The sequence below is a fragment of the Erinaceus europaeus genome, chromosome 5 (assembly GCF_950295315.1).
Source record: "Erinaceus europaeus chromosome 5, mEriEur2.1, whole genome shotgun sequence".
Taxonomy (NCBI): domain Eukaryota; kingdom Metazoa; phylum Chordata; class Mammalia; order Eulipotyphla; family Erinaceidae; genus Erinaceus; species Erinaceus europaeus.
In genome coordinates, this window is record NC_080166.1 from 10,039,434 (window position 1) to 10,062,215 (window position 22,782).

General features: G+C 40.4%; 1 protein-coding gene and 1 non-coding gene across 2 annotated transcripts in view; both read right to left on the reverse strand.

Annotated features, from left to right (window-relative positions):
• CDC20B (cell division cycle 20B) overlaps positions 1–5,105 on the reverse strand; it is a 57,090-nt gene extending 51,985 nt beyond the window's left edge. Inside the window, exons 1-2 of the mRNA XM_007518891.2 lie at positions 4,430–5,105; positions 4,102–4,161 (exon numbers count right to left, since the gene is read on the reverse strand). Coding sequence (XP_007518953.2) covers positions 4,102–4,161; positions 4,430–4,588 — 219 coding nt within the window. The 5' untranslated portion in view covers positions 4,589–5,105. The remainder of the gene's footprint in view (positions 1–4,101; positions 4,162–4,429) is intronic.
• A 16,826-nt stretch (positions 5,106–21,931) lies between these two features.
• Positions 21,932–22,095, reverse strand: LOC132538757 (U1 spliceosomal RNA). The gene has a single exon (XR_009550097.1). It is a non-coding gene; the product is annotated as a U1 spliceosomal RNA (small nuclear RNA).
• Between the last annotated feature and the right edge of the window lie 687 nt (positions 22,096–22,782).

Consider the following 22,782-nt stretch of genomic DNA (forward strand, 5'->3'; position numbering starts at 1 on the left):
TTTTTTTTTCCTTTCAATTTTATTGGGCAGAATAGAGAAATTCAGAGGGGAGGGAGAGAAAAACGATAGACACCTGCATCACCAGACTTGCTTCACCACTCATGAGCCTTCCCCCTACAGGTGGGGAACCAGGACTCAAACCAGGACCTTGCATACTAACATATGCCCTTAACCAGGTACACCATGGCCAGCCCCTCTGTATGCTGTTTTTAAGCTAAAGTTCATGGTATGTTTTACTACATCTGGCAAGTAGAAATTTATAAATGACTTAAAATTTTGAGGGGGAGGGACGTAAGTTGAAGAGGTGGGTTAACAGGCAAAGCCTGAGGTCCTGGGTTGAATCTCAGATGCCTAATGTTACAGCAATGTTCTGTTCTCTCTCTGAAAAATCTTTAGAAAAGAAAAATAAAGCATTATTTTCTGAAAACAACTCAAATTCCATAAATACTGAAATTTGAGTCGTATTTCTAAATGAAAATCTCAAATGGAAGCTGAAAACTAGGAATATATCACAGCTTAGCTTGATGTCTAATTTATAGATAGCATTTGCCAGTTTTCATGGTATCAATGTTCCCATGTGGACAATTTGTCAATGATTTAATCACTGACTTTCAGAATTTCTGAAAATTTGCCAGTCAGTTCTCACAAACCAGGAGAAGTTGGCCCCGGCACACCTCATCACAGCTGTTCAGGGCATCATAAAGATCTCAAGAGAGAAATCTAGAGCTAAAACATGCATATTACCTTTTTTTTTTCTGGTACCTACTATTGTTGAAAATAATCTCTGTGATCAGACTAAAATGTAAACATCTAATTGGTTGGTTCACAGGTAATCTCAAGTAGAAAAACATTCTAATAAAGAATATTTCTCTATTTTTTAACATATTAACTATTTCAAAAGACTGCTTAGCCTGGAAAAAAAAAATTGCATAGATCTTTCAATTCACAGTGTTCCATGTTTGGGTAGAACTGAATTCACCCCTCATTTACTTGATCTATGTAGAATAACTACACACTCCTTCCCACTCCTCTCCCCCTTTTGCCTGTTAAAGTCACACCTTGCAGAATGAAGCATGAGGTGAGCGTGGGTGGCTGAGTAGCAGTGAAGAGATAGGAAAACTTCCAGGGCCAGGGCGTAGTACTAGGAAGCATTTCATCCCCAGCACCGATGAGCATCACAGTGACTGTCCCGAGAGAAACTACTTCCCAAGGAACATAACCTCTTCTTTTTCAACCCCTCTCCTCCTCCTTCCTTTGATGTCCCCCAGGCAGATCCCTCACCGAGGGATACAGTGCAGGCACTGAACCCAAGCAATAACCCTGAAGGCAAAAAAGAAAATGAACTGAAGCAAATCTCACCAACAACTCAAGCCACCCATAACTGCTCCCAGAGAAAGGGGGAAAGCCTGTTTTGTACTGTGAGTGACAATATTTTTTATTTAACATTGCGTTACCATGTTATAAGATTTTAGGGGTATAGTTTCACACACACACACACACACACACACACTTAGGACCCCCCCCCACCAGAATCCCTGTGTAATCACATCAAACAGAATACTATCCCAAGCCTCCCCACCTTCCCTTCTGATAACCACCATAGTTTATTTTTATTTTTTTAATTGTTTTAAATTTATTTATTATTGAATAGAGACAGAGAAATTGAGAGTAGAGAGGGAAAGAGAGACACCTGCAGCCCTGCTTCACCACACGTGAAGCTTTCTCCCTGCAGGTGGGGACCAGTGTGCATGCTTAACCAGGTGCAACACCATCTGGGCCACCCACACACACACACCATAGTTTTATATGAAAACATTTTAGTTGACTGACTCATTTGGAAGACATTTTTCCCTTCCCCTTCAGGTTTTATAGCAACCTACTCTGATGTCATGTTAAGAAACTTTATTATCCAGAAACAATACGACAGAGTTATCTGAAAAATTAGGGAAACAGACTTTCCTTCCAAAACTGTCATTATATTTTATAAATAAAATTCAAAACTACTTTAATATTCTCTGCAATTATTAAAGACTTCAAGATATTGCCTGATCTTAAAAAAAAATAACTAGTAGTTTTTGTCATCATAGAGCTCTTCATTGTATTATAATAGAGTATATAGCCATGATCAGTATTATGGTAAATGCTGCTACGGTTCATAAGGGAAAGTACATATACATACATACATAACATGTAGAGATTTAGTTATACTTTGATGTTCCCTGTGTATGCAATAAGATAGCAGGTGCATGTTAGCTGATGCTATTTATATATTCAACCAGCTAACAATACACTGCCAACTCATCACACACAAACAAGCAATGTATATTTCATTAACAAGAAGAATGTATCCAGAAGCAAGTGGCAGGGTAGTTGCGGCTGCCGAACTGGCTCAAAGCAGCCAGCTAACTACACACTGCCTACCTGACTCAGGTCACTGCTGTTTTTCATGGTCCATGAAGTCACTGAGGTTATATATGTAATATGAAATACAGTTGGCAGAACCTTAATATACCACTAAAGAAAATTTAGAGGCAAGACATGTTTCTCCAAAACCATTACAAAAATCAAAACCAATATTTTGTCTAATCTAGTTAAAAAGAAAAACTTTCAGAACACTTACACTTAGGCTTTCCAAATTAAACATCTGAATATGAAAATATGTTATTGCAGTACAGATGAATTAACAAAGTTGTACTTATACACACACATAACTTTTCTAATTATTCCTATTTACTGACCAGATGACTAACTATCTGTATAATGATACAGATGATGAAATTTCTAGAACCCATAATAAAGCATAAACTGAGCATAAGACAAAACTGCAGTTGTGTTCGGGGAAAAACAATATTAAAATATTTAGGAACTGGGGAGCTAGGCGGTGGTGCAGCGGATTAAGCACACATGGCGTGAAGCGCAAGGACCTGCGGAAGGATCACTTCACAGGCGGTTCTGAAACAGGTCCTCGGGTCTTTCTCTCCCCCTCTGTCTTCCTCTCCTCTCTCCATTTCTCTCTGTCCTATCCAACAACAACGACAGCAATAACAACAACGATAAACAACAAGGGCAACAAAAGGGAGGTGAGCCTCCAGGAGCAGTGGATTCAAAGTGCAGGCACTGAGTCCCAGAGATAACCCTGGAGGCAAAAAAAAAAAAAAAAATAGGAACTGGTGTCTTGCACCAAAGTAAAGGACTCTGGAGTAGGGGGGTAGTAGTGATCAAGTCACATATATGCCAACTACTATATTTTACTGTCACTGCAAACCATTAATCTCCCCAATAAAGAAAAAAAATTAGAAACTTTGAGTTGAATGTCATTACTTTTATCCCACTATAAAGGACATTAGTTATCACATATGTTCAGGTATGTGTGTTCACTTTATCAATAACTCAAAGAATTTAAAGAAGATATTTAAGAAGACATAAAAGAATACAGTGATAGTTTGAAACTGGAATCTATGAGTAAAGGTTAGCATCTCTAGGCAAAGGAGAGTACACGGTCACAGCACTCTGAATTCACCTAATCTATGCACAGGAGAAAAAGAAAGGTGAAAGAGGTCAAGAGATTTAAAGCATATAAGGTCTTATACTTTAAATATTCAAATGACACTGCATACAAAATATTCATATGGGGAAAGAAGTCAACTTGGTTTGTTTTCATTTTTTCACTAATTAAAAGAGAAGCTAGCAACCTTTCGATTTAGACTTCCAAGGAGAAATAGTACGGCAATGAATCAACATTTAAATCTTTCACTCAAAATAACCATTGTCCAGCAGATGGCACCATTTCCACTTCTTTTGCGAGCAAGCTTATGCATGCAACAGGGGGGAGTGCAACTAGCAGCTGTTAAAATGACACGATAACAGCCAGCTAGTAATGCACTGCCTCCCTGACACATCCAAGAATCATCCTTTGCTGGGAAGTCTAAAACTAGAAAACAGTACTCAGATACAAATGATTAACATAGCTGAATCCCACGTTAGAGATGAGATTGACTTCTAAACCTTTCTTATTTTCAAATCAGCCCACACTTCCAATAAATATCTTCCTTAGTAAGAATTAATTTGTTCAAGTTCGCAATTAAAAACTAGAGCACTTACTTTGGGAGAACCTTGCCTTTTCTGCTTCAAATCTCTTCCAAGCATCCTCATGACATTCTCCTTTGAAAACACAGACATAAATATTGAGAGAAACTATTTAGGAAAAAGTATAGCGTTCGGTGTGGAAGATTTCTAACCCCTTAGCTTATCAAATTCCATTTACTTTTTATAAAAAGCACTTGTAGAACATAACTGCACAACTCAAAATTAGGATCGGGGTTTAAGATTTTGTAGCACCTCTTGGCCCTCACCGAGGGTTACAAACTGTGCCTTAGATGAGAAGCTCCCGCGTGGAGTTGGGGCAAAGACATCAAAGAGCGTTACTCACCCACAGCATCTCTTCTTCTGTTCGAATCCTCCGCGGGGCAGTGCGCTCCAGTTTCCACTCCATCTCCGGAGGACTGTAGCCTGGGCCTCCGCCACCTCTGGCCGCAGCCCGAGTCTCAAACAATCTTGAATCGTCAGATAGGAGGCCAGGCCAGCACATCCCACCTCTAACCTGCACTTCCCCCAGGCCTCCCCAGCGCTCCTAGAAAGCGGTCCCAGGGCACTGCTTTAAAGGCCCGCGGCGCGGCAGCCAGAGCGGGAATCCCCTTCCCTGGCTTCCCGTTGGCTGGTGCTTCCGTGACGTCAGAACGGGGAGGGCTTCCCCAGCGGGAGCCGCCCCGCCCAGCCGCCCGCCCCGCCTCCGCCCAGCCCCTGCGGGGTTGCCGCCCGGGCCGCCTGCTTTTGCGGGAAGCCAGGCTGGGGCCTCTCACTGCCGCGGGAGGTTGAGGGGGTTGGCGGGCGAAGAAGCGGGCTCCTTCCATTTTTTCGGGAACAAAAGTGTGCGGTTGTAACGAGTCCTGGCCCCTTGGGCTCCGCTCCTCCTGCTCTCTCTCCACCCCAGGCCTCCTCTGAGCAGCTGGAGGGGTGCTGTGACTCCCCCTTCTCTCCACGGCTGCTGACGGCCGGTTCCATAAACCTTTGATTTTCGGACAAATTCTCCCAACGTGTTCCTTAGTGCTCCGTCTGCAGATAGGCAGGAGACAGCGACAAGACCGCGCTGATGGGAAAGGGAAGAAATCATAGTCGTGCTCTAGCCATTTGGAAGCCATCAGCCCTCGCTGAGTTTGAGCTCTGTCCCCCGCGCAGGCCCGTGACCCGAGAGCGCTGAGCAGACTGGGGCCAGGAGAGAGAGAGAGGGAGAGAGAGAGAGGGAGAGAGAGAGAGATGGAGGCCCAGGGGATGGTGTCGGAGCTCAGGAACAAGCAGCCAGATGGGCTGTGCAGCCTCAGCTGCCCACCTAACTCCGCAACAGCCCTCCATATGGCGGGGAGGGAACTGGGACACCCGAGTCTGGCACCGGCTTCTCCCACCCGCTCACCTCCTCGCTCCACCTTCCCCCACCTGACGCTGCTTTTGCTCTAATGAGGCCTGTTATGAAATTTTCTAGGGGGGAAAGTTCATAGATGTCAGCTACTCGAGTGTCAGTGATTTTTTTTTTTTAAGTTACTCTCCTGTTGTCTCTAGTACTGAAAACAAGAAAATTGACATCAAGACCAAATCTGAGACCAGTTTTCCTTCTATGACCACGAGAATCTAAGGGGTGGGGGATACTGTGCACGGCGACTTCTGCAAAACTGATGGCTTAAATGTACATCTGGCTTCCACCCAAAGATATTTCACTTTGTTTAGCCTTGATGTTTGCTGAAAGGATTTATTGGGAGTTGGAACGAGTATTTTGAACGCACTGTGAGGGAAAGTAGAATTTTTGTTAGTGAAGTTCAGAGATACTGTAATCCTTGGGTTATGTGAGATTTTTCTTTTTGTGTTGGACCTAGGAGGCCTATTTCCTCATCAGATGCACAGTAACTTTAGTATTGATTCCTGATTACAACAGTTTAATAGTATGGTGTTTGTCAGTAGTGATTTTTATTTTTCCATCAGTCTAACATTATTTTCCAGTAATAAACTTGTGAATCCACATAAGTTGTGGTTTTAGCACTGGAGTTCTTACAACTACATGATTCACTTATAATCCAGTTTATATGTAACAATATGTAAATTCCATTTTACCAAGTAATTCCACAACATATCAGAGTCCAAATAGCTTTTTCCCTGCTGTAAAAATAGAAATGTTCTAGCCAAATATCTTCCTTTTAAAAAGTCAATGTGCATTTAAAGATTTCAACTGGAATTTTAAAAAGAAAAAAATCTCAACTTTCCATTAGACAAGCCTGGCAGGTACCACTTTAGCCAAGTAGCCAATTAATGTCATCACTAATGACACTTCAGCCTCTGAAATGATGCACTGAGAAGGACACTCTATTTTTGTGGCATTTTTGCCTAAAATTCATAACCTGAGTTTTCAAATTCATTTTCTAACATTTCTTTAATATTTTATTTACTGATGAGAAAGATAGGAAGAGAGAGAAAGGACCAGACATCACTCTGGTCCATGTGCTGCCAGGAATTAAACTCAGGACCTTGTGCTTTGAGAGCCCAATGCCTTAGCCACTGCGCCACCTCCCAGGCCCCCATAATTTGCTTATGCTTAAAAATGAGAAATTACTAAACATCAAAGGACAGTCATAAAATAATTGGCCACTGGTACTTTTTGAAAGTTTCGGTCAAGAAAGAAGAAATTGCTACTTGAGAGATCGTAGCTTAGGGTAGTAATGCTACTCTAGAAATACTAAGTGTTTCGTTATAGTCGTTATTCTACAGCCGTGTTAAGTGTTAATGTTTGGGGATGCAGAGTATAGGCGATGATGAAGCTCTGTACAACTTTTTTGCTTTTTCTAAATGATTTCAAAATGAAAAAAAAATCCAACGCCATGTGATCATACTAACAGAAACACGATGACACAACTAGTTAGGAGAAAACAGAAAGAAAAAAAAAAACACCTGTAAACATTTCATCTTAATTGTTATCAAATGTGGTTGAGGGTTAATAATCTCAAATGTTCCAGGTACTTGTACATAGTTTACTAATTTTCAGACGTTTCCTCTTTGAGAGTGGGTTTTGCAGGGTGCAGATTTGTGACAAATGAGAAGGACTGTGAGGAAGGCTTCTTGGCAAAGGTGAATTCAAGGATTTAAAGTGAGAAAGGAGATGTGAAGAGGAGGAGGAAGAAAGAGTGTAAAAAAAAAAATCCTTTCTTTCTAGGCTCTCTTGCCTGTGCTCTTGGATACCGAGGTCCCTCCAGAAGCGAAGCCAGAGGATATCCAGGCTCCCAAAATGCTCCCCACCCCGCAACTACGTGATTTTCCCGCAGACCCTCCCTGCGCCCACCTCGCCCACGCCTGTCCCCCGACATCCCCCACCGCCGGTTAGCACGCAGGGTCAGCGTGGCTCTCCCTACTTTAAATGCGATCTTATCGTGCTGGCTGGCAACTGGCTTCTATTCTTTTTTTCTTTTTTCCCTACTTCACACTATTCAAAAGCCTTATTAAATCAGCTCAGTTCAATTCAGCCACGCGAACCCAGCAGCTTCCCAACCCCAACTGCAACCGCCGCGAGTGTGCACCGCCCTTTGGTCTCGGCTCCTCCCACCCCGGGGGTGGGCGATCCCGCTAAACTCTCGCGTGCCCCGCCACTCTCGCGCGCGCGCCCCCCACCATTCTCGCGCCCGCTGCCCGCCACTCTCGCGCGCGCCCCCCGCCACTCTCGCGCGCGCCCCCCGCCACTCTCGCGCCAGCGCCAACCGCCCCGGCTCGCGCGCCTACTGGACAAAAGGGGCCGTTGGCGTTTTTACCGGTCCCTGGGGCTCGTGTCCCCGCCACACAAACACACACCTGGTGGGGGTGCAGGTTGGCGGGAGCCGCCGCGCCGGCCGGGACTGATCAGCTTGAAGCCGGGTGGGGCCGGGGGAAGGGAGGGAGACCGGCGGCTCTTGTGCAGAGACCCGGGAAGGACGCCCCTGCGGCATCTGTCCCGCACCCCTGACCCCTCGCCCGACGCGTGTCCGCAGTGCGGGAACTAGCACGGGGGGGGGGGAGGCGGACATGAACACGTCCGGGTCGGAGCGGGCGGCGGCGCAGCGGGTTCAACGCAGGTGGCGCAAAGCACAAGGACCGGCAGAAGGATCCCGGTTCGAGCCCCGGCTCCCCACCTGCAGGGGAGTCGCTTCACGGGCGGTGAAGCAGGTCTGCAGGTGTCTGTCTTTCTCTCCCCCTCTCTGTCTTCCCCTCCTCTCTCCATTTCTCTCTGTCCTATCCAACAACGACGACAACAATAACAAAAATGTTAAACAAGGGCAACAAAAGGGGAAATCAATCAATCAATATAGAATAAAAACATGTCCGGGTCTAGGCGCCAGCCCTGGGTGGTGCTCCTGCACGCGTGGTTGGCTTGTCACACAGACTAAGTTATCCCCCAAAATGAACTTTATGAGTGACTTCACACTGATGGTAGACAGTTACGACATGAGAGGGAGGGTAAGGCCGACTGGTCACGCGGACACTCTCCCGCCTGTGGCTCTGGGGCCCAGGCTCCGCGCCCCACACCCGAGCTGCGCGGTGCTCCGGCTGAGACAAAGACACCAGGGGCCCAACGCCACGATCCCCGCGCCGCAGTCCGGGTCCCACCCGCACCGGAAGTTGTGTGGCACCGCGCAGTGGTGGCCTTGGTCATGTCACCAAGGTCACAGATAGGGGGCGACTATTAACCCTATAGTGTGTATTATAGTGGGTATATATACTATTTATTATCCCTATAGTGTGTATTATGGTGGGTATATATACTATTATCCCTATAGTGTGTATTATGGTGGGTATATATACTATTATCCCTATAGTGTGTATTATGGTGGGAATATATACTATTATCCCTATAGTGTGTATTATGGTGGGAATATATACTATTATCCCTATAGTGTGTATTATGGTGGGAATATATACTATTATCCCTATAGTGTGTATTATGGTGGGAATATATACTATTATCCCTATAGTGTGTATTATGGTGGGAATATATACTATTATCCCTATAGTGTGTATTATGGTGGGAATATATACTATTATCCCTATAGTGTGTATTATGGTGGGAATATATACTATTATCCCTATAGTGTGTATTATAGTGGGTATATATACTATTATCCTATAGTGTATATTATACTGGGTATATATACTATTATTCCTATAGTGTGTATTATAGTAGTTATATATACTATTATCCTTATAGTGTATATTATCATGGGTATATATACTATTATCCCTATAGTGTATTTTGTAGTGGGTATATATACGATTATCCTATACTGTATATTATGATGGGTATATATACTATTATCCCTATAGTGTGTATTATAGTGGGTATATATACTATTACCCCTATAGTGTGTATTATAGTAGTTATATATACTATTATCCTTATAGTGTATATTATCATGGGTATATATACTATTATCCCTATAGTGTATTTTGTAGTGGGTATATATACGATTATCCTATACTGTATATTATGATGGGTATATATACTATTATCCCTATAGTGTGTATTATAGTGGGTATATATACTATTACCCCTATAGTGTGTATTATAGTGGTTATATATACGATTATCCTATACTGTATATTATGATGGGTATATATACTATTATCCCTATAGTGTGTATTATGGTGGGTATATATACTATTATCCCTATAGTGTGTATTATAGTGGGTATATATACTGTTATCCCTATAGTTTATATTATGATGGGTATATATACTATTATCCCTATAGTGTGTATTATGATGGGTATATTTACTATTATCCCTATAGTGTATATTATGATGGGTATATATAATATTATTCCTATAGTGTATATTATAGTGGGTATATATGCTATTATCCCTATAGTGTATATTATGATGGGTTTATATACAATTATCCCTATAATGTATTTTATGATGGTATATATACTATTATTCCTATAGTTTATATTATGATGGGTATATATACTATTATCCTTATAGTGTGTATTATGATGGGTATATATACTATTATCCCTATAGTGTATATTATGATGGGTATATATACTATTATCCCTATAGTGTGTATTATAGAGGGTATATATACTATTATCCCTATAGTGTATATTATGGTGGGTATATATACTATTATCCTTATAGTGGGTATATATATTATGATCCCTATAGTGTATATTATGATGGGTATATATATTATTATCCCTATAATATATATTATAGTGGATATATACACTATTATTCCTATAGGGTGTATTATAGTGGGTACATATACTATTATCCCTATCGTGTATATTATAGTGGGTATATATCCTATTATCCCTATAGTGTGTATTATAGTGGGTATATATACTCTTATCCCTATAGTGTGTATTATAGTGGGTATATATATATCATTATCCCTATAGTGTATATTATGATGGGTATATATACTATTATCCCTATAGTGTGTATTATAGAGGGTATATACTATTATCCCTATAGAGTATATTATGGTGGGTATATATACTATTATCCTTATAGTGGGTATATATATTATTATCCCTATAGTGTGTATTATAGTGGGTATATATACTATTATCCCTATAGTGTGTATTACAGTGGGTATATATACTCTTATCCCTATAGTGTGTATTATAGTGGGTGTATATATCATTATCCCTATAGTGTATATTATGATGGGTATATATACTATTATCCTTGTTGTATATATTATAGTGGGTATATATATTATTATCCCTATAGTGTGTATTATAGTGGGTATATATACTATTATCCCTATAGTCTATATTATAGTGGGTATATATACTATTATTCCTAGTGTGTATTATAGTGGTTATATATACTATTATCCTTATAGAGTATATTATCATGGGTATATATACTATTATCCCTATAGTGTGTATTATACTGGGTATATATACTATTATCCCTTTAGTGTATATTATGATGGGTATATATACTAATATCCCTATAGTGTGTATTATAGTGGGTATATATACTATTATCCCTATAGTGTATATTATGGTGGGTATATATACTATTATCCCTATAGTGTGTATTATAGTGGGTACATATACTATTATCCCTATAATGTATATTATGATGGGTATATATACTATTATCCCTATAGTGTGTATTATGGTGGGTATATATACTATTATTCCTATAGTATATATTATAGTCGTATATATACTATTATCCCTATAGTGTATATACAGTTGGTATATATACTATTATCCATATAGTGTATATTATGATGGGTATATATACTATTATTCCTATAGTGTATATTATCATGGGTATATATACTATTATCCCTATAGTGCATATTATGATGGGTATATATACTATTATTCCTATAGTATATATTATAGTGGGTATATATACTATTATTTCTATAGTGTATATTATGTTGGATATATATAGTATTATTCCAATAGTGTATATTATGATAGATATATATACTATTATCCCTATAGTGTATATTATATTGGCTATGTATACTATTATCCCTATAGTGTATATTATGATGGGTATATATACTATTATCCCTATAGTGTATATTATGGTGGGTATATATACTATTATCCCTATAGTTTGTATTATGATGGGTATATATACTACTATTCCTATAGTATGTATTATAGTGAGTATATATAGTATTATTCCTATAGTGTATATTATGATGGGTATATATACTATTATTCCTATAGTGTATATTTTCATGGATATATATACTATTACTCGTATAGTGTATATTATAGTGGCTATATATGCTATTATCCCTATAGTGTATATTATGATATGTATATATACTATTATTCCTATAGTATATATTATAGTGGGTATATATACTATTATTCCCATAGTGGGTATTATGATGGGTATATATACTATTATTCCTATTGTTTATATTATAGTGGGTATATATGCTATTATCCCTTTAGTGTATATTATGGTGGGTATATATAGTATTATTCCTATAGTGTATATTATATTGGGTATATATACTATTATCCCTATAGTGTATATTATGCTGGGTGAATATACTATTATCCCTATAGTATATATTATGATGGGTATATATACTATTATCCCTATAGTGTGTATTATACTGGGTATATATACTATTATCCCTTTAGTGTATATTATAATGGGTATATATACTATTATTTCTATAGTATATATTGTGATGGGTATATATGCTATTATTCCTATAGTGTATATTATCTTGGGTATATATACTATTATCCCTATAGTGTATATTATGCTGGGTATATATACTATTATTTTATAGTATATATTATGGTGAGTATATATACTATTATTCCTATAGTATATATTATTGTGGGTATATATACTATTATTCCTATAGTATATATTATAATGGTTATATATACTATTATTCCTATAGTATATATTATGATGGGTATATATACTATTATTTCTATAGTATATATTACGGTGGGTTATATATTCTATTATTCCTATAGTATATATTATGATGGGTATATATACTGTTATTCCTATAGTATATATTACGATGGGTATATATACTATTATTTCTATAGTTAATATTAAAATGGGTATATATACTATTATTCCTATAGTGTATATTACAATGGGTATATATACTATTATTCCTATAGTATTTATTATAATGGGTATATATACTATTATTCCTATAGTATATATTACAATGGGTATATATACTATTATTCCTATATTATATATTACAATGGGTATATATACTATTATTCCTATAGTATATATTACAATGGATATATATACTATTATTTCTATAGTATATATTATAATGGGTATATATACTATTATTTCTATAGTATATATTACAATGGGTATATATACTATTATTTCTTTAGTATTTATTACAATGGGTATATATACTATTATTTCTATAGTATATATTATAATGGGTATATATACTATTATTTCTATATCATATAGAAATAATGTTTTTCTCCCATTATCCCATCTTCTTTTCCTTTTAACTTTTTAAAATGTCTATTCCCTTTTGTTGCCTTTGTTCTTTTATTATAGTTTTTATTGTTGTTATAGATGTTGTTGGATAGGACAGAGAGAAATGGAGAGAGGGGGAAGACAGAGAGGGGGAGAGAAAGACAGACACCTGCTTCACATCCTGTGAAGTTACTCCCCTGCAGGTGGGGAGCCGAGGGCTCGATCCGTGATCCTTACTCTGGTCCTTGTGCTTTGTGCCACCTGCGATTAACCCGCCGCACTACCGCCCTATTCCCCTTCTTTTCCTTTCTTTTTTTTTTAAATTATTTTATTTATTTATTAATGAGAAACATAGTAGTAGAGAGAAAGAACCAGGCATCACCCTGGTACATGTGCTGCCGGGGATTGAACTCAGGACCACATGCTTTAGAGTCCAGTGCTTTATCTACTGTACCACCTCCCGGACCACTTCTTTTCCTTTCTAAGTCACACCTACACCTATTACTACTTCCGAAAGCCCTTCTGTTCTCCCTCTTCTCCCGGGTCCTGACCGGAGTTGGACTTCAGGGTCCTCTGGTCGTCTCCCTCTATATTATTTCTCCCACAAGTTATCAAAAATTTCAGGTGACTTAATTCTAAACTTCTAGTCTCATTGTCCAAACAGAAATATGTTAATTCAAGAAGAACCCACGTGGCTAGTCAGATGGCTGCGTCACTGGGTAATGTGCATTTGCATGTATTTCAACTCCTTTTTATAGAGACAAATTGAGAGAGATGGGGGTAGAGGAGGGAGAGAGAAACAGAAACGCGCCTGCAGTGCAGACCCGCTGCTCAGGAAGCTTCACCTCTGCAGGTGTGCGGGGGGGGGGGGGGGGGGGGGCCTCAGCCTGGATTCCCCAGCGTGGTCACAAAGATGCTCTATGGAAAAAAGAAGAGAGGAGAGGAGAGGGGAGGGGAGGGGAGGGGAGGGGAGGGGAGGGGAGGGGAGGGAGAGGGGGAGCGGGGGAGGGGAGGGGAGGAGAAGGGAAGGGGAGGAGAGGGGGGAGGGAGAGGGGGAGCGGGGGAGGGGAGGGGAGGAGAAGGGAAGGGAAGAGATGCTCTATTCAATTCTGCGTTTGCCAAGCAACAGGTTAAATAAGATCCAAACTCAGGTCTGGAAAGACTCGCCCCTGAAAAGGAAGTGCTGGGATGGCAACAGTCACACATCTTTCACTGGATCTGAATCCTGGATTAGCCACTAGATTTGAGCTGCCTAATTGCGGTGCCCCACACCATACTGTGAACTGAGAACATCCTGGAGAAGTAGAACTGGACTAGCAAAGAGAATAGGACCGTGCTGCTCCAGTCCAGACACCCCTGCTCTATAGCATAAAATCGCAGCATGATTTTGGTCACATTATTTGTCTCCAAAAAAAAAAATCTTCCTTACAAAATAAGAGTACATCAAGAGAATTCTGACATTGTTTCTACCTCAGAATCATATATAGTCCATGAGTTACCAAGCAAAATAACCTCAATGCAGAACTTCTCCATGAGGAAACTGTCTGAAATCACAGTCTGTCATTCTTTCATCGTATCTGATGACCCCACACTCATGTCCACTGGGACAGTTCCCAGAGTTTAATTGGCAAGGACGATGTAACACCAGAGGGCAGTGTGGAGCTTTGAGCCCAAAAACCAGGGTTTCTTTTCATAGAGTAAGAAGCAGTTTACATAAATATTATGCAAATAGTTAACTTAAATATCTAAACTTATCACCTTTTAAAATGTAAGTTTTGTGGTGTGGTCTGGGAGGTGGCGCAGTGATAAAGCTTTGGACTCTCAAGCATGGGGTCCATGGCAGCACATGTGCCAGAGTGATGTCTGGTTCTTTCTCTCTCCTCCTATCTTTCTAATGAATAAAATCTTTAATAAAATAAAATAAAATGTAAATTTTATTTATTTTACTTTTTTTTTTTTTACCAGAGCACTACTCAGCTCTGGCATAAATATGGTGGTGCTGGGGATTGAACGTGGGGCCTTTGGTGCCTTAGCCATGAAGGCCTTTCAGCACTCATGCTATTTCCCCAGCCCTATCTTGTCACTTCTATTTTTGCATTTGCCTTCTTTTTTCAAGGATCATTCCGGTAAAAATTGTGAGTCTGAGATTTGATTGTATGCAATTGCTGTTTCATGGATGCTGGAAGAAGGCCTGAAGTTCCTGGATCAGAGACAGTTTATTACAGCACAGCAAAGCAGCATGAGCTGCATGTTTACTTTGCCCCCCAAATGTCACAGAGCTGATGAAGATGCCCAAATAGATATCTGCACCCACTGAGTTGCATCAGTGGAGAGGAAGACTTAGCTAGGGGAATTCATTGTTTAGTTGTTTGATTTTTTTTTTAAGATTTATTTACTTATGAGAAGAATAGAGAAAGAACCAGAGCATCACACTGGCACATAAAATGCCAAGAATGAGATTGAGTCTAATACTTTATCCGGTGCTCCATTTCCTAGGTTGCTGGAGTGAGTCCAGTCTTTGTCCCACATCAGTAGCAGTTACTGAACTGCCCACGACTACTTGCTGTGAGTCAGTTTTGAGAAGCAGCCTAGCTAAAAAGCCATCCAAACCTTATAACCTTAATAGATCCCACAAGGCATGCAAACTTGAAAGACCCATGTCCTTGAAGACACATGTTTGAGTTTATACTAGTAAGGAAATTTATATTTATTAAATTGCTTGTGTTTTTAAGATTTAATTATTAACTAGAGGTGGGGGAACCAAAACATCAGTTCTGGCACAAATTGACAAATTCAAGTGTGGCACATCAGAATTTCAAAACAATAAAATACATTCAAATGATTCATTTTTAAATTTTTATTAGTGATTTACAAAATTATAAGATAATAGGAGTATAATTCCATACCAATCCCACCACCAGAGTTATGTGTCCTCATCTCCCTCCAGAGGAAATTCTAATAGTTCTCCCAAGGTCACAGATATGCCCTTTTTTTAAAAAAAAAAGAATCTTTTATATATATATATATATATTTTTCCCTTTTGTTGCCCTTGTTGTTTAACATCATTGTGGTTATTGATGTCGTTATTGGATAGGACAGAGAGAAATGGAGAGAGGAAGGGAAGACAGAGAGGGGGAGAGAAAGACACCTGCAGACCTGCTTCACCGCCTGTGAAGTGACTCCCCTGCAGGTGGGGAGCCAGGGACTCGAACCGGGATCCTTACACCAGTCCTTGCACTTTGTGCCACCTGCGCTTAACCCACTGCGCCACCTCCCGACTCCCAGATATGCCCATTTTTATTCACTTCTACAGCCCATTCTAAGCCACACCTATACCTATTATTACTACCGAATGTCCTTGCTTTGTCCTCTTCCCTCTCAGATAAGTAAAACAGTGCCTGGCATTCTCTGCTATTTCCCAGATTCTCTTCCCTCCCACTGATGGCATCAAAACATGACCCAGTCAGAAACATTCCAGGTCCCAGTGGAATTGAGGTTTTGAACCCTCTAGTCACTTCTAACATTTCCCTTCTCTGGGAGTATGGACCAAAATACTTCCTGGGGTGTATGTAGAAGGAAGTTTTGGCAGGTCGATCCATACCCCTAACCTGGCTCTATCTTTCCATAGTAGAGTGGGACTCTGGAGAGGTGAGGTTCCAGGACATGCTGGCAAGGTCTTCTGGCCAGGGAGATAGGATGGGATCATAGTAGCTTCTGCAACTTGGTGGCTGAAAGGCAGTAATACATGAAGACAAAATGTTTCATAAACAGGACCCAAAGAGTAGTCATAGAGTGAATGAGAATAGGGGTCCTGCGGTGGAAAGAAGCAAGGATGTCTAGTTTAGCTATGTTCCTAGAAGTCTAGTAATAGTCTCATGGGTAATCCATTACACAAGTAGTAGTCACATAGTGACAGAGTTCCACTCCTGAAATCAGTCAATAAATGAGCTTGTCAATAAAGGAGGAGTCACACCTTACCAGCATTTCAGGCACAATATGCTCTACTCTTAGTACCCTCCCTCCTCCAAATTAAAGCCTTTGTTTTCTTATCTGCTACCTCAATGGTCTAATCAAGGATGTTTAGTGTTCTCTATTAACAACCCTTCCTTACCAGAATCAGACTAGTTTAGCAAGACAGAAGTCGCCTAAATTAATGTTATTAAATGGGAAATAGCAATTCAGTTCCCTAGCTTCCCAAAAGACTACAAAAAGAAGTTGGCTTGGGGACGTTTTGGGGCTTTTACAGCCCTCAGAGTTTGAGACCAATTCATTAACTGTGTGGATTAGCTAGGCACCCCACTGCTACCATTCTTGAGTTTCTGTATCCGGAGGTTAACCATTTCCATACAGTTGCTGGCACATGGGTGCAATTTCCCATTTTGCCGCTATAGGTGTCTGCAAAAGACTCTCACCCCCAGCTGGGGTCCTTTTCTAACACATGTACCAGGACCAGGTCCATTTTTACTTCTTCTGGAAATTCCAGTCATCACCACTTAGTCAAAAAATGCCAAGAAAACTAGAATTGTATCACTATTCAGGAAAACCTGCCCTCATCTGCACCCCAAGACTGACAGATCATCATACCTACATGAAACACTTCCAACTATGTTTGCCCAGCAAGCAAACATACCTGTGAAAATACAGAAGCATTTAGCTGATATTTCATACAGTTCAAATTAGCAAGTGGGTCATAATTGCAACACAATTATGTTCACATTTCAGTAATATTATACACAGGCGCCTGATTTACTTGCGTGAAGAAAATCCTTTAACACTTCATCATGAGATAAGAAACACAAAGGAGCTTATTAGCAATAGGGACAGTCACAGAGCTGGCAATTCTTTTAGAAGAGTATTAAAATGAGCATAATGACTTACAGGTAGGACTAAACAATTGCCCCGGCCTGCGGGGTCTATCAACAGAGACCTAGGGTAGGGGGCGAGAGAATGGAGGGGACAAGAGACACGAAGAACGAGAGCTAGACAGGAGGTCTGATCAAGCTCTGAAAATTTTATTTTACAGCCACAATTTATGCATAAACAAGGAGGAAGTTCTGCTAAGGTAGTGGGGGAGGGAGGTGGGTGACTTTCCAAACAGCTAGATGGTAATCTCAGTTCCAATGGTCGGAATGTCCTCTCACTGGCTATATGAGAGTCTTAGCTAAGGCCTTGGCTCCCGGCAAACAATAAAGTTATAACTATGTGCAATGGTGGTTCAAAAAATAGTGACTGTGTTGTTTTCAAATTTCCAGAGATATACAATGAGCTATCTTGTAAACGCCTGCTAACTAAAGTGTTTATATTTCATTTTCAATCACAAGTAAATTGTGTTGTTTCTCTGTACTTCTATAGAAATGGACAATAAGATGTGGTATTGGGGGTCAGGCGGTAGCTCAGTGGGTTAAGTGCACATAGCTACGCACAAGGATCAGCATTAAGGATCCCGGTTCAAGCCCCCAGCTCCCTACCTGCAGAGGGTCACTTTGCAAGCGGTGAAGCAGGCCTGCGGGTGTCTTTCTCTCTTCCCTCTGTCTTTCCCTCCTCTCATCATTTCTCTCTGTCTTATCCAACAACAATGACATCAACAACAACAACAATAATAACTACATCAACAATAAAAAAACAGGGGCAACAAAAGGGGAAGAAATAGCTTCCAGGAGCAGTGGATTCGTGGTGCAGGCACCAAGCCCAAGCAATAACCCTGGAAGCAAAAAAAAAAGGGGGGTTGGGGGGTTGGAGGGGGTTGGGCAGTAGTGTGGTGTTAAGCACGTGGTGCTAAGCGCAAAGACCAGGCGTAAGGATCCCGGTTCCAGCCCCCGGCTCCCCACCTTCAGGGAAGTCGCTTCACAAGCGGTGAAGCAGGTCTGCAGGTGTCTGTCTTTCTCGCCCCCTCTCTGTCTTCCCCTCCTCTCTCCATTTCTCTCTGTCCTATCGATGACGACATCAACAACAACAATCATAACTACAATTAAAAAAACAAGGGCAACAAAAGGGAAAATAAATAAATATTTTTTAAAAAATTAAATAATAAGTTTTAGCCATGCTGGACAGTGATGCACCTGGTTGAGCTCACACATTACCGCGCACAAGGACCTGGGTTTAAGGTCCTGGCTTCCCTCCCCCCTCCCCCCACTGCAGGGAAGAAGCTTTATGAGCAAGGAAGCAGGGCTACTGGTGTCTCTTTCTCTCCCTTTTTAAAAAAAATTTATTTTCCCTTTTGTTGTCCTTATTTTTTTATTGTTGTTGTAGTTATTATTGTTGTTATTGTTGTCATCGTTGTTGGATAGGACACAGAGAAATGGAGAGAGGAGAAGACAGGGGGAGAGAAAGACAGACACCCGCAGACCTGCTTCACCGCCTGTGAAGCGACTCCCCTGCAGTTCCTTGGGCCTCATGCCACGCGTGCTTAACCCACTGCGCTACTGGCTGGCTCCCTTCTCTCCCTCTTTATCTCCCCCTCCCTTTTCAATTTATCTTTGTCCTCTCAAGTAAGAAGAAAAGGAAAAACAAAGTGGGGGGAGGGCACTGAGAGCAGAGGACTCACAGCAGGCACTGAGCCCCAGAGAGAAATCCGGTGGGAAAGAAAAAAATATTAATAATAATAAGTCTAGCATGGCCTTGGTGGTAGCACAGCGGCTCAAGTACTGGACTAGCAAGCATGAGGTCCAGAGTTTTACTGCTGGCATCAAATTATCAGATTGCCAGGGTGATATCCTCTCTCTCTCTCACACACACAAAAAAATAAGTCAGTGTAGCAAGCCTGCAAAATAGCTCACTTAGTGTGCAGTTCTGTCATGCCTGTAACTCGGGTTCAAGCCTCACCTCCACCATATTGAAGGAAGCTTCAGTGAATGCCCTGATCTCTTCCACTCTCTCTGCCTGTCTCTATTTTTAAAATAAATTAATAAACAAACAAATATTTTTGCCTCTAGGGTCATCGCTGGGGCTCAGTGCCAGCACTACAAATCCACTGCTCCTGTACCATTTTTCTCCCATTGTTGTTATTGCTGCTGCTGCTGTCGTTGTTGGATAGGACAGAGAGAAATGGAGAGAGGAGGGGAAGACAGAGAGGGGGAGAGAAAGACAGACACCTGCAGACCTGCTGCAACGCTTGCATAGCGACCCCCCTGCAGGTGGGAAGCTGAGGGCTCGAATCAGGACCCTTGCAGCAGTCCTTGTGCTTTGTACTATGTGCGCTTAACCCAGTGCACTACCGCCCGACTCCCTAAAAAAATTTTTTTAATGAATTCACTATATAGTTCCACTTCCCCCAACCTCACCCTTTCTGCCTAGCCTCCTCCACTTACTCGGTCTGTCCATTCCTCCACTTACAGAGCTCTGTATCCCTGATATACACTGATTATGGTTAGACCACTTACTATGGAGTATTTACCTTTAAGAATAAGTGTCTGTAAAACCTTCCAAACTTAAATGCAAACATGTAGTGCTTTCAATACAGAAACAAAAGATCCGAAAGCTAAAGTTTCCCTAAGTAGTAACACCTGTAAGTTCTTTATTTCTTCTTGAATTTGCCATTTTACATTGTTTTACATTGTTTGTGCAGTACTGGTACTCATCTTGCTGTCAAAGCAACAGTTGTTCTTTTGTTTTTTGTTTTTTTATTACAGACAAAAACCTAACTATAATTTCTCCCTGTAGAGCAGACACATTACCTGTTTGGAGACCTGGGTTCAAATTCCTGGGCCCCACCAATAGGGAGAGAAGCTTAAAGAGCAGCAGAGCAGTGCTGTGGGGGTTTTGTTTGGTTGGTTTGCGTTTTTTGTTTGTTGTTTTGTTTTCATCAGAGCACTGTTCAGCTCTGGTTTATGATGGTGCAGGGGGATTGAACCTGGGACTTCAAAGCCATAAGGCATAAGAGTCTGTTAGCATAACCATTATGCTATCTTCCCTCCCTCTGCTGTGGGTATCTCTTTCTCTCACTCTCTTTCTTTCTGTCTCTGTCAAATAAAAAATATATAATTTCCTTCTTTCCTTCCTCTTTTTTTTTTGTTCCTTCTTCTGTAAAGCAAGGTTGTAGTATCAACACATATTGGAGCCTGTACATCAATTTTTATGTAAATCACAACTTATTTTAAAAAGTCTATTTGAAATACGTACAAATATTTTAAAACAAACCAAATTATGTCCTAGATTTGACAGATAATGTTTATCTCTGCATCTAATGGATACCAAAGTAAAGTAAAATATTAGGTCTCCAAGTCAAGTACAGGGTTTATACTAAATATCTCAATAACTGACTGACTTATTAAATTTTTTAAAATCTTTAATGTGTTGCAGAGAGATTCAGTTCTGGGTCTCATCCATGAGCTGCCTCCTGACCCAATGTTATATATATATATTTATTTTTTTACAAGAGAGAGAAACATCACAAGCTGAGAAATAGCAAAGGGATTATGCAAAAAGGCATTCATATACAATTATCAACTGTATTTACATAGTAACAATGAACAATCTGCAATGAAAATAAAGTAACTATAATTCTTAAAATATTGAAATATAAAATGCATAGATATAAATTTAACAAAAGAGGAGCCAGGTGGTGGCTGGTTAAGCGCACACATTACAGTGATCAAGGACCCAGGTTCAAGCCCCTGGTCCCCACCTGCAGGGGGAAAGCTTCGAAAGTGGTGAAGCAGGGCTGCTGGTATCTCTCTCTGTCTCTCTCTCCCTCTGGTTCTCCCCGTACCCTCTCAATTTTTCTCTGTCTCTATCCAATAATATATTAATTTAAAAAGGCAAACAAAAAATAATAGATAAATTTAACAAAAAGAAATACAAGATATCATACAGAAAACTATAAAACATTACTGGAAAAAAGGTTAAGATCTAAATAAAGGGAAAGCTAGCCATACATTTTTTTTTTTTTGAACAGGGGAGAGCGCACACGCAGTCCCCCACTATCACAAATTATGCAGTTGAGTTTCCCACATTTGGGGAAGTCGCAGAGGTCAACAAGTTCCAAGTGCAATGAACGAGTCTCACCCTGGGAAAACCACCTGCTTGATCATGGTTCTTCCACTGCCAGGTAAGTATAGCTAGCCATACATTAAAAGATTTAATGTTCATGTTATGGACTCATCATGTGACCTAACAGTCACTCTCCTGGCTATATACCCAAGAGAAATGTAAACGTCTACACGAAAACTTGTACATGTATGCAGTGTTGCTGTATCATAGTGTGAATGGAGTCTGAAAACATTATGGAAAATGAAAGAAGTCAGTCACAAAAGCTAGATGTTATGTGATCTCACTTATATGGAATGTCCATCATTGGCAAATGTATAAAAACAAAAAAATGAGTTGCTTCCTAAGGCTATAAGGGGGAAGGGGAACAGGTATAGAATCAAACGGAAGGTTATGCAAAGAGAATATAATGGTTATGCAAAGAGAATCTCAAGCCTGAGGCTCCTAAGTTTCAGATTCAACCCCCCACACTACTGTAAACCAGAGCTGAACAGTGCTCTATTGAAAAATAAATTAAAGGGGAGTCGGGCAGTAGCGCAGCGGGTTAAGCACACGTGGCGCCAAGCCCAAGGACTGGCATAAGGATCCCTGTTCGAGCCCTCGCTTCTCACCTGTAGAGGAGTCCCTTCACAGGTGGTGAAGCAGGTCTGCAGGTGTCTATCTTTCTCTCCCCCTCTGCTCTCCCATTTCTCTCTGTCCTATCCAACAACGACGACATCAACAATAATAACTACAAAAGCAGTAAAAACAAGGGCA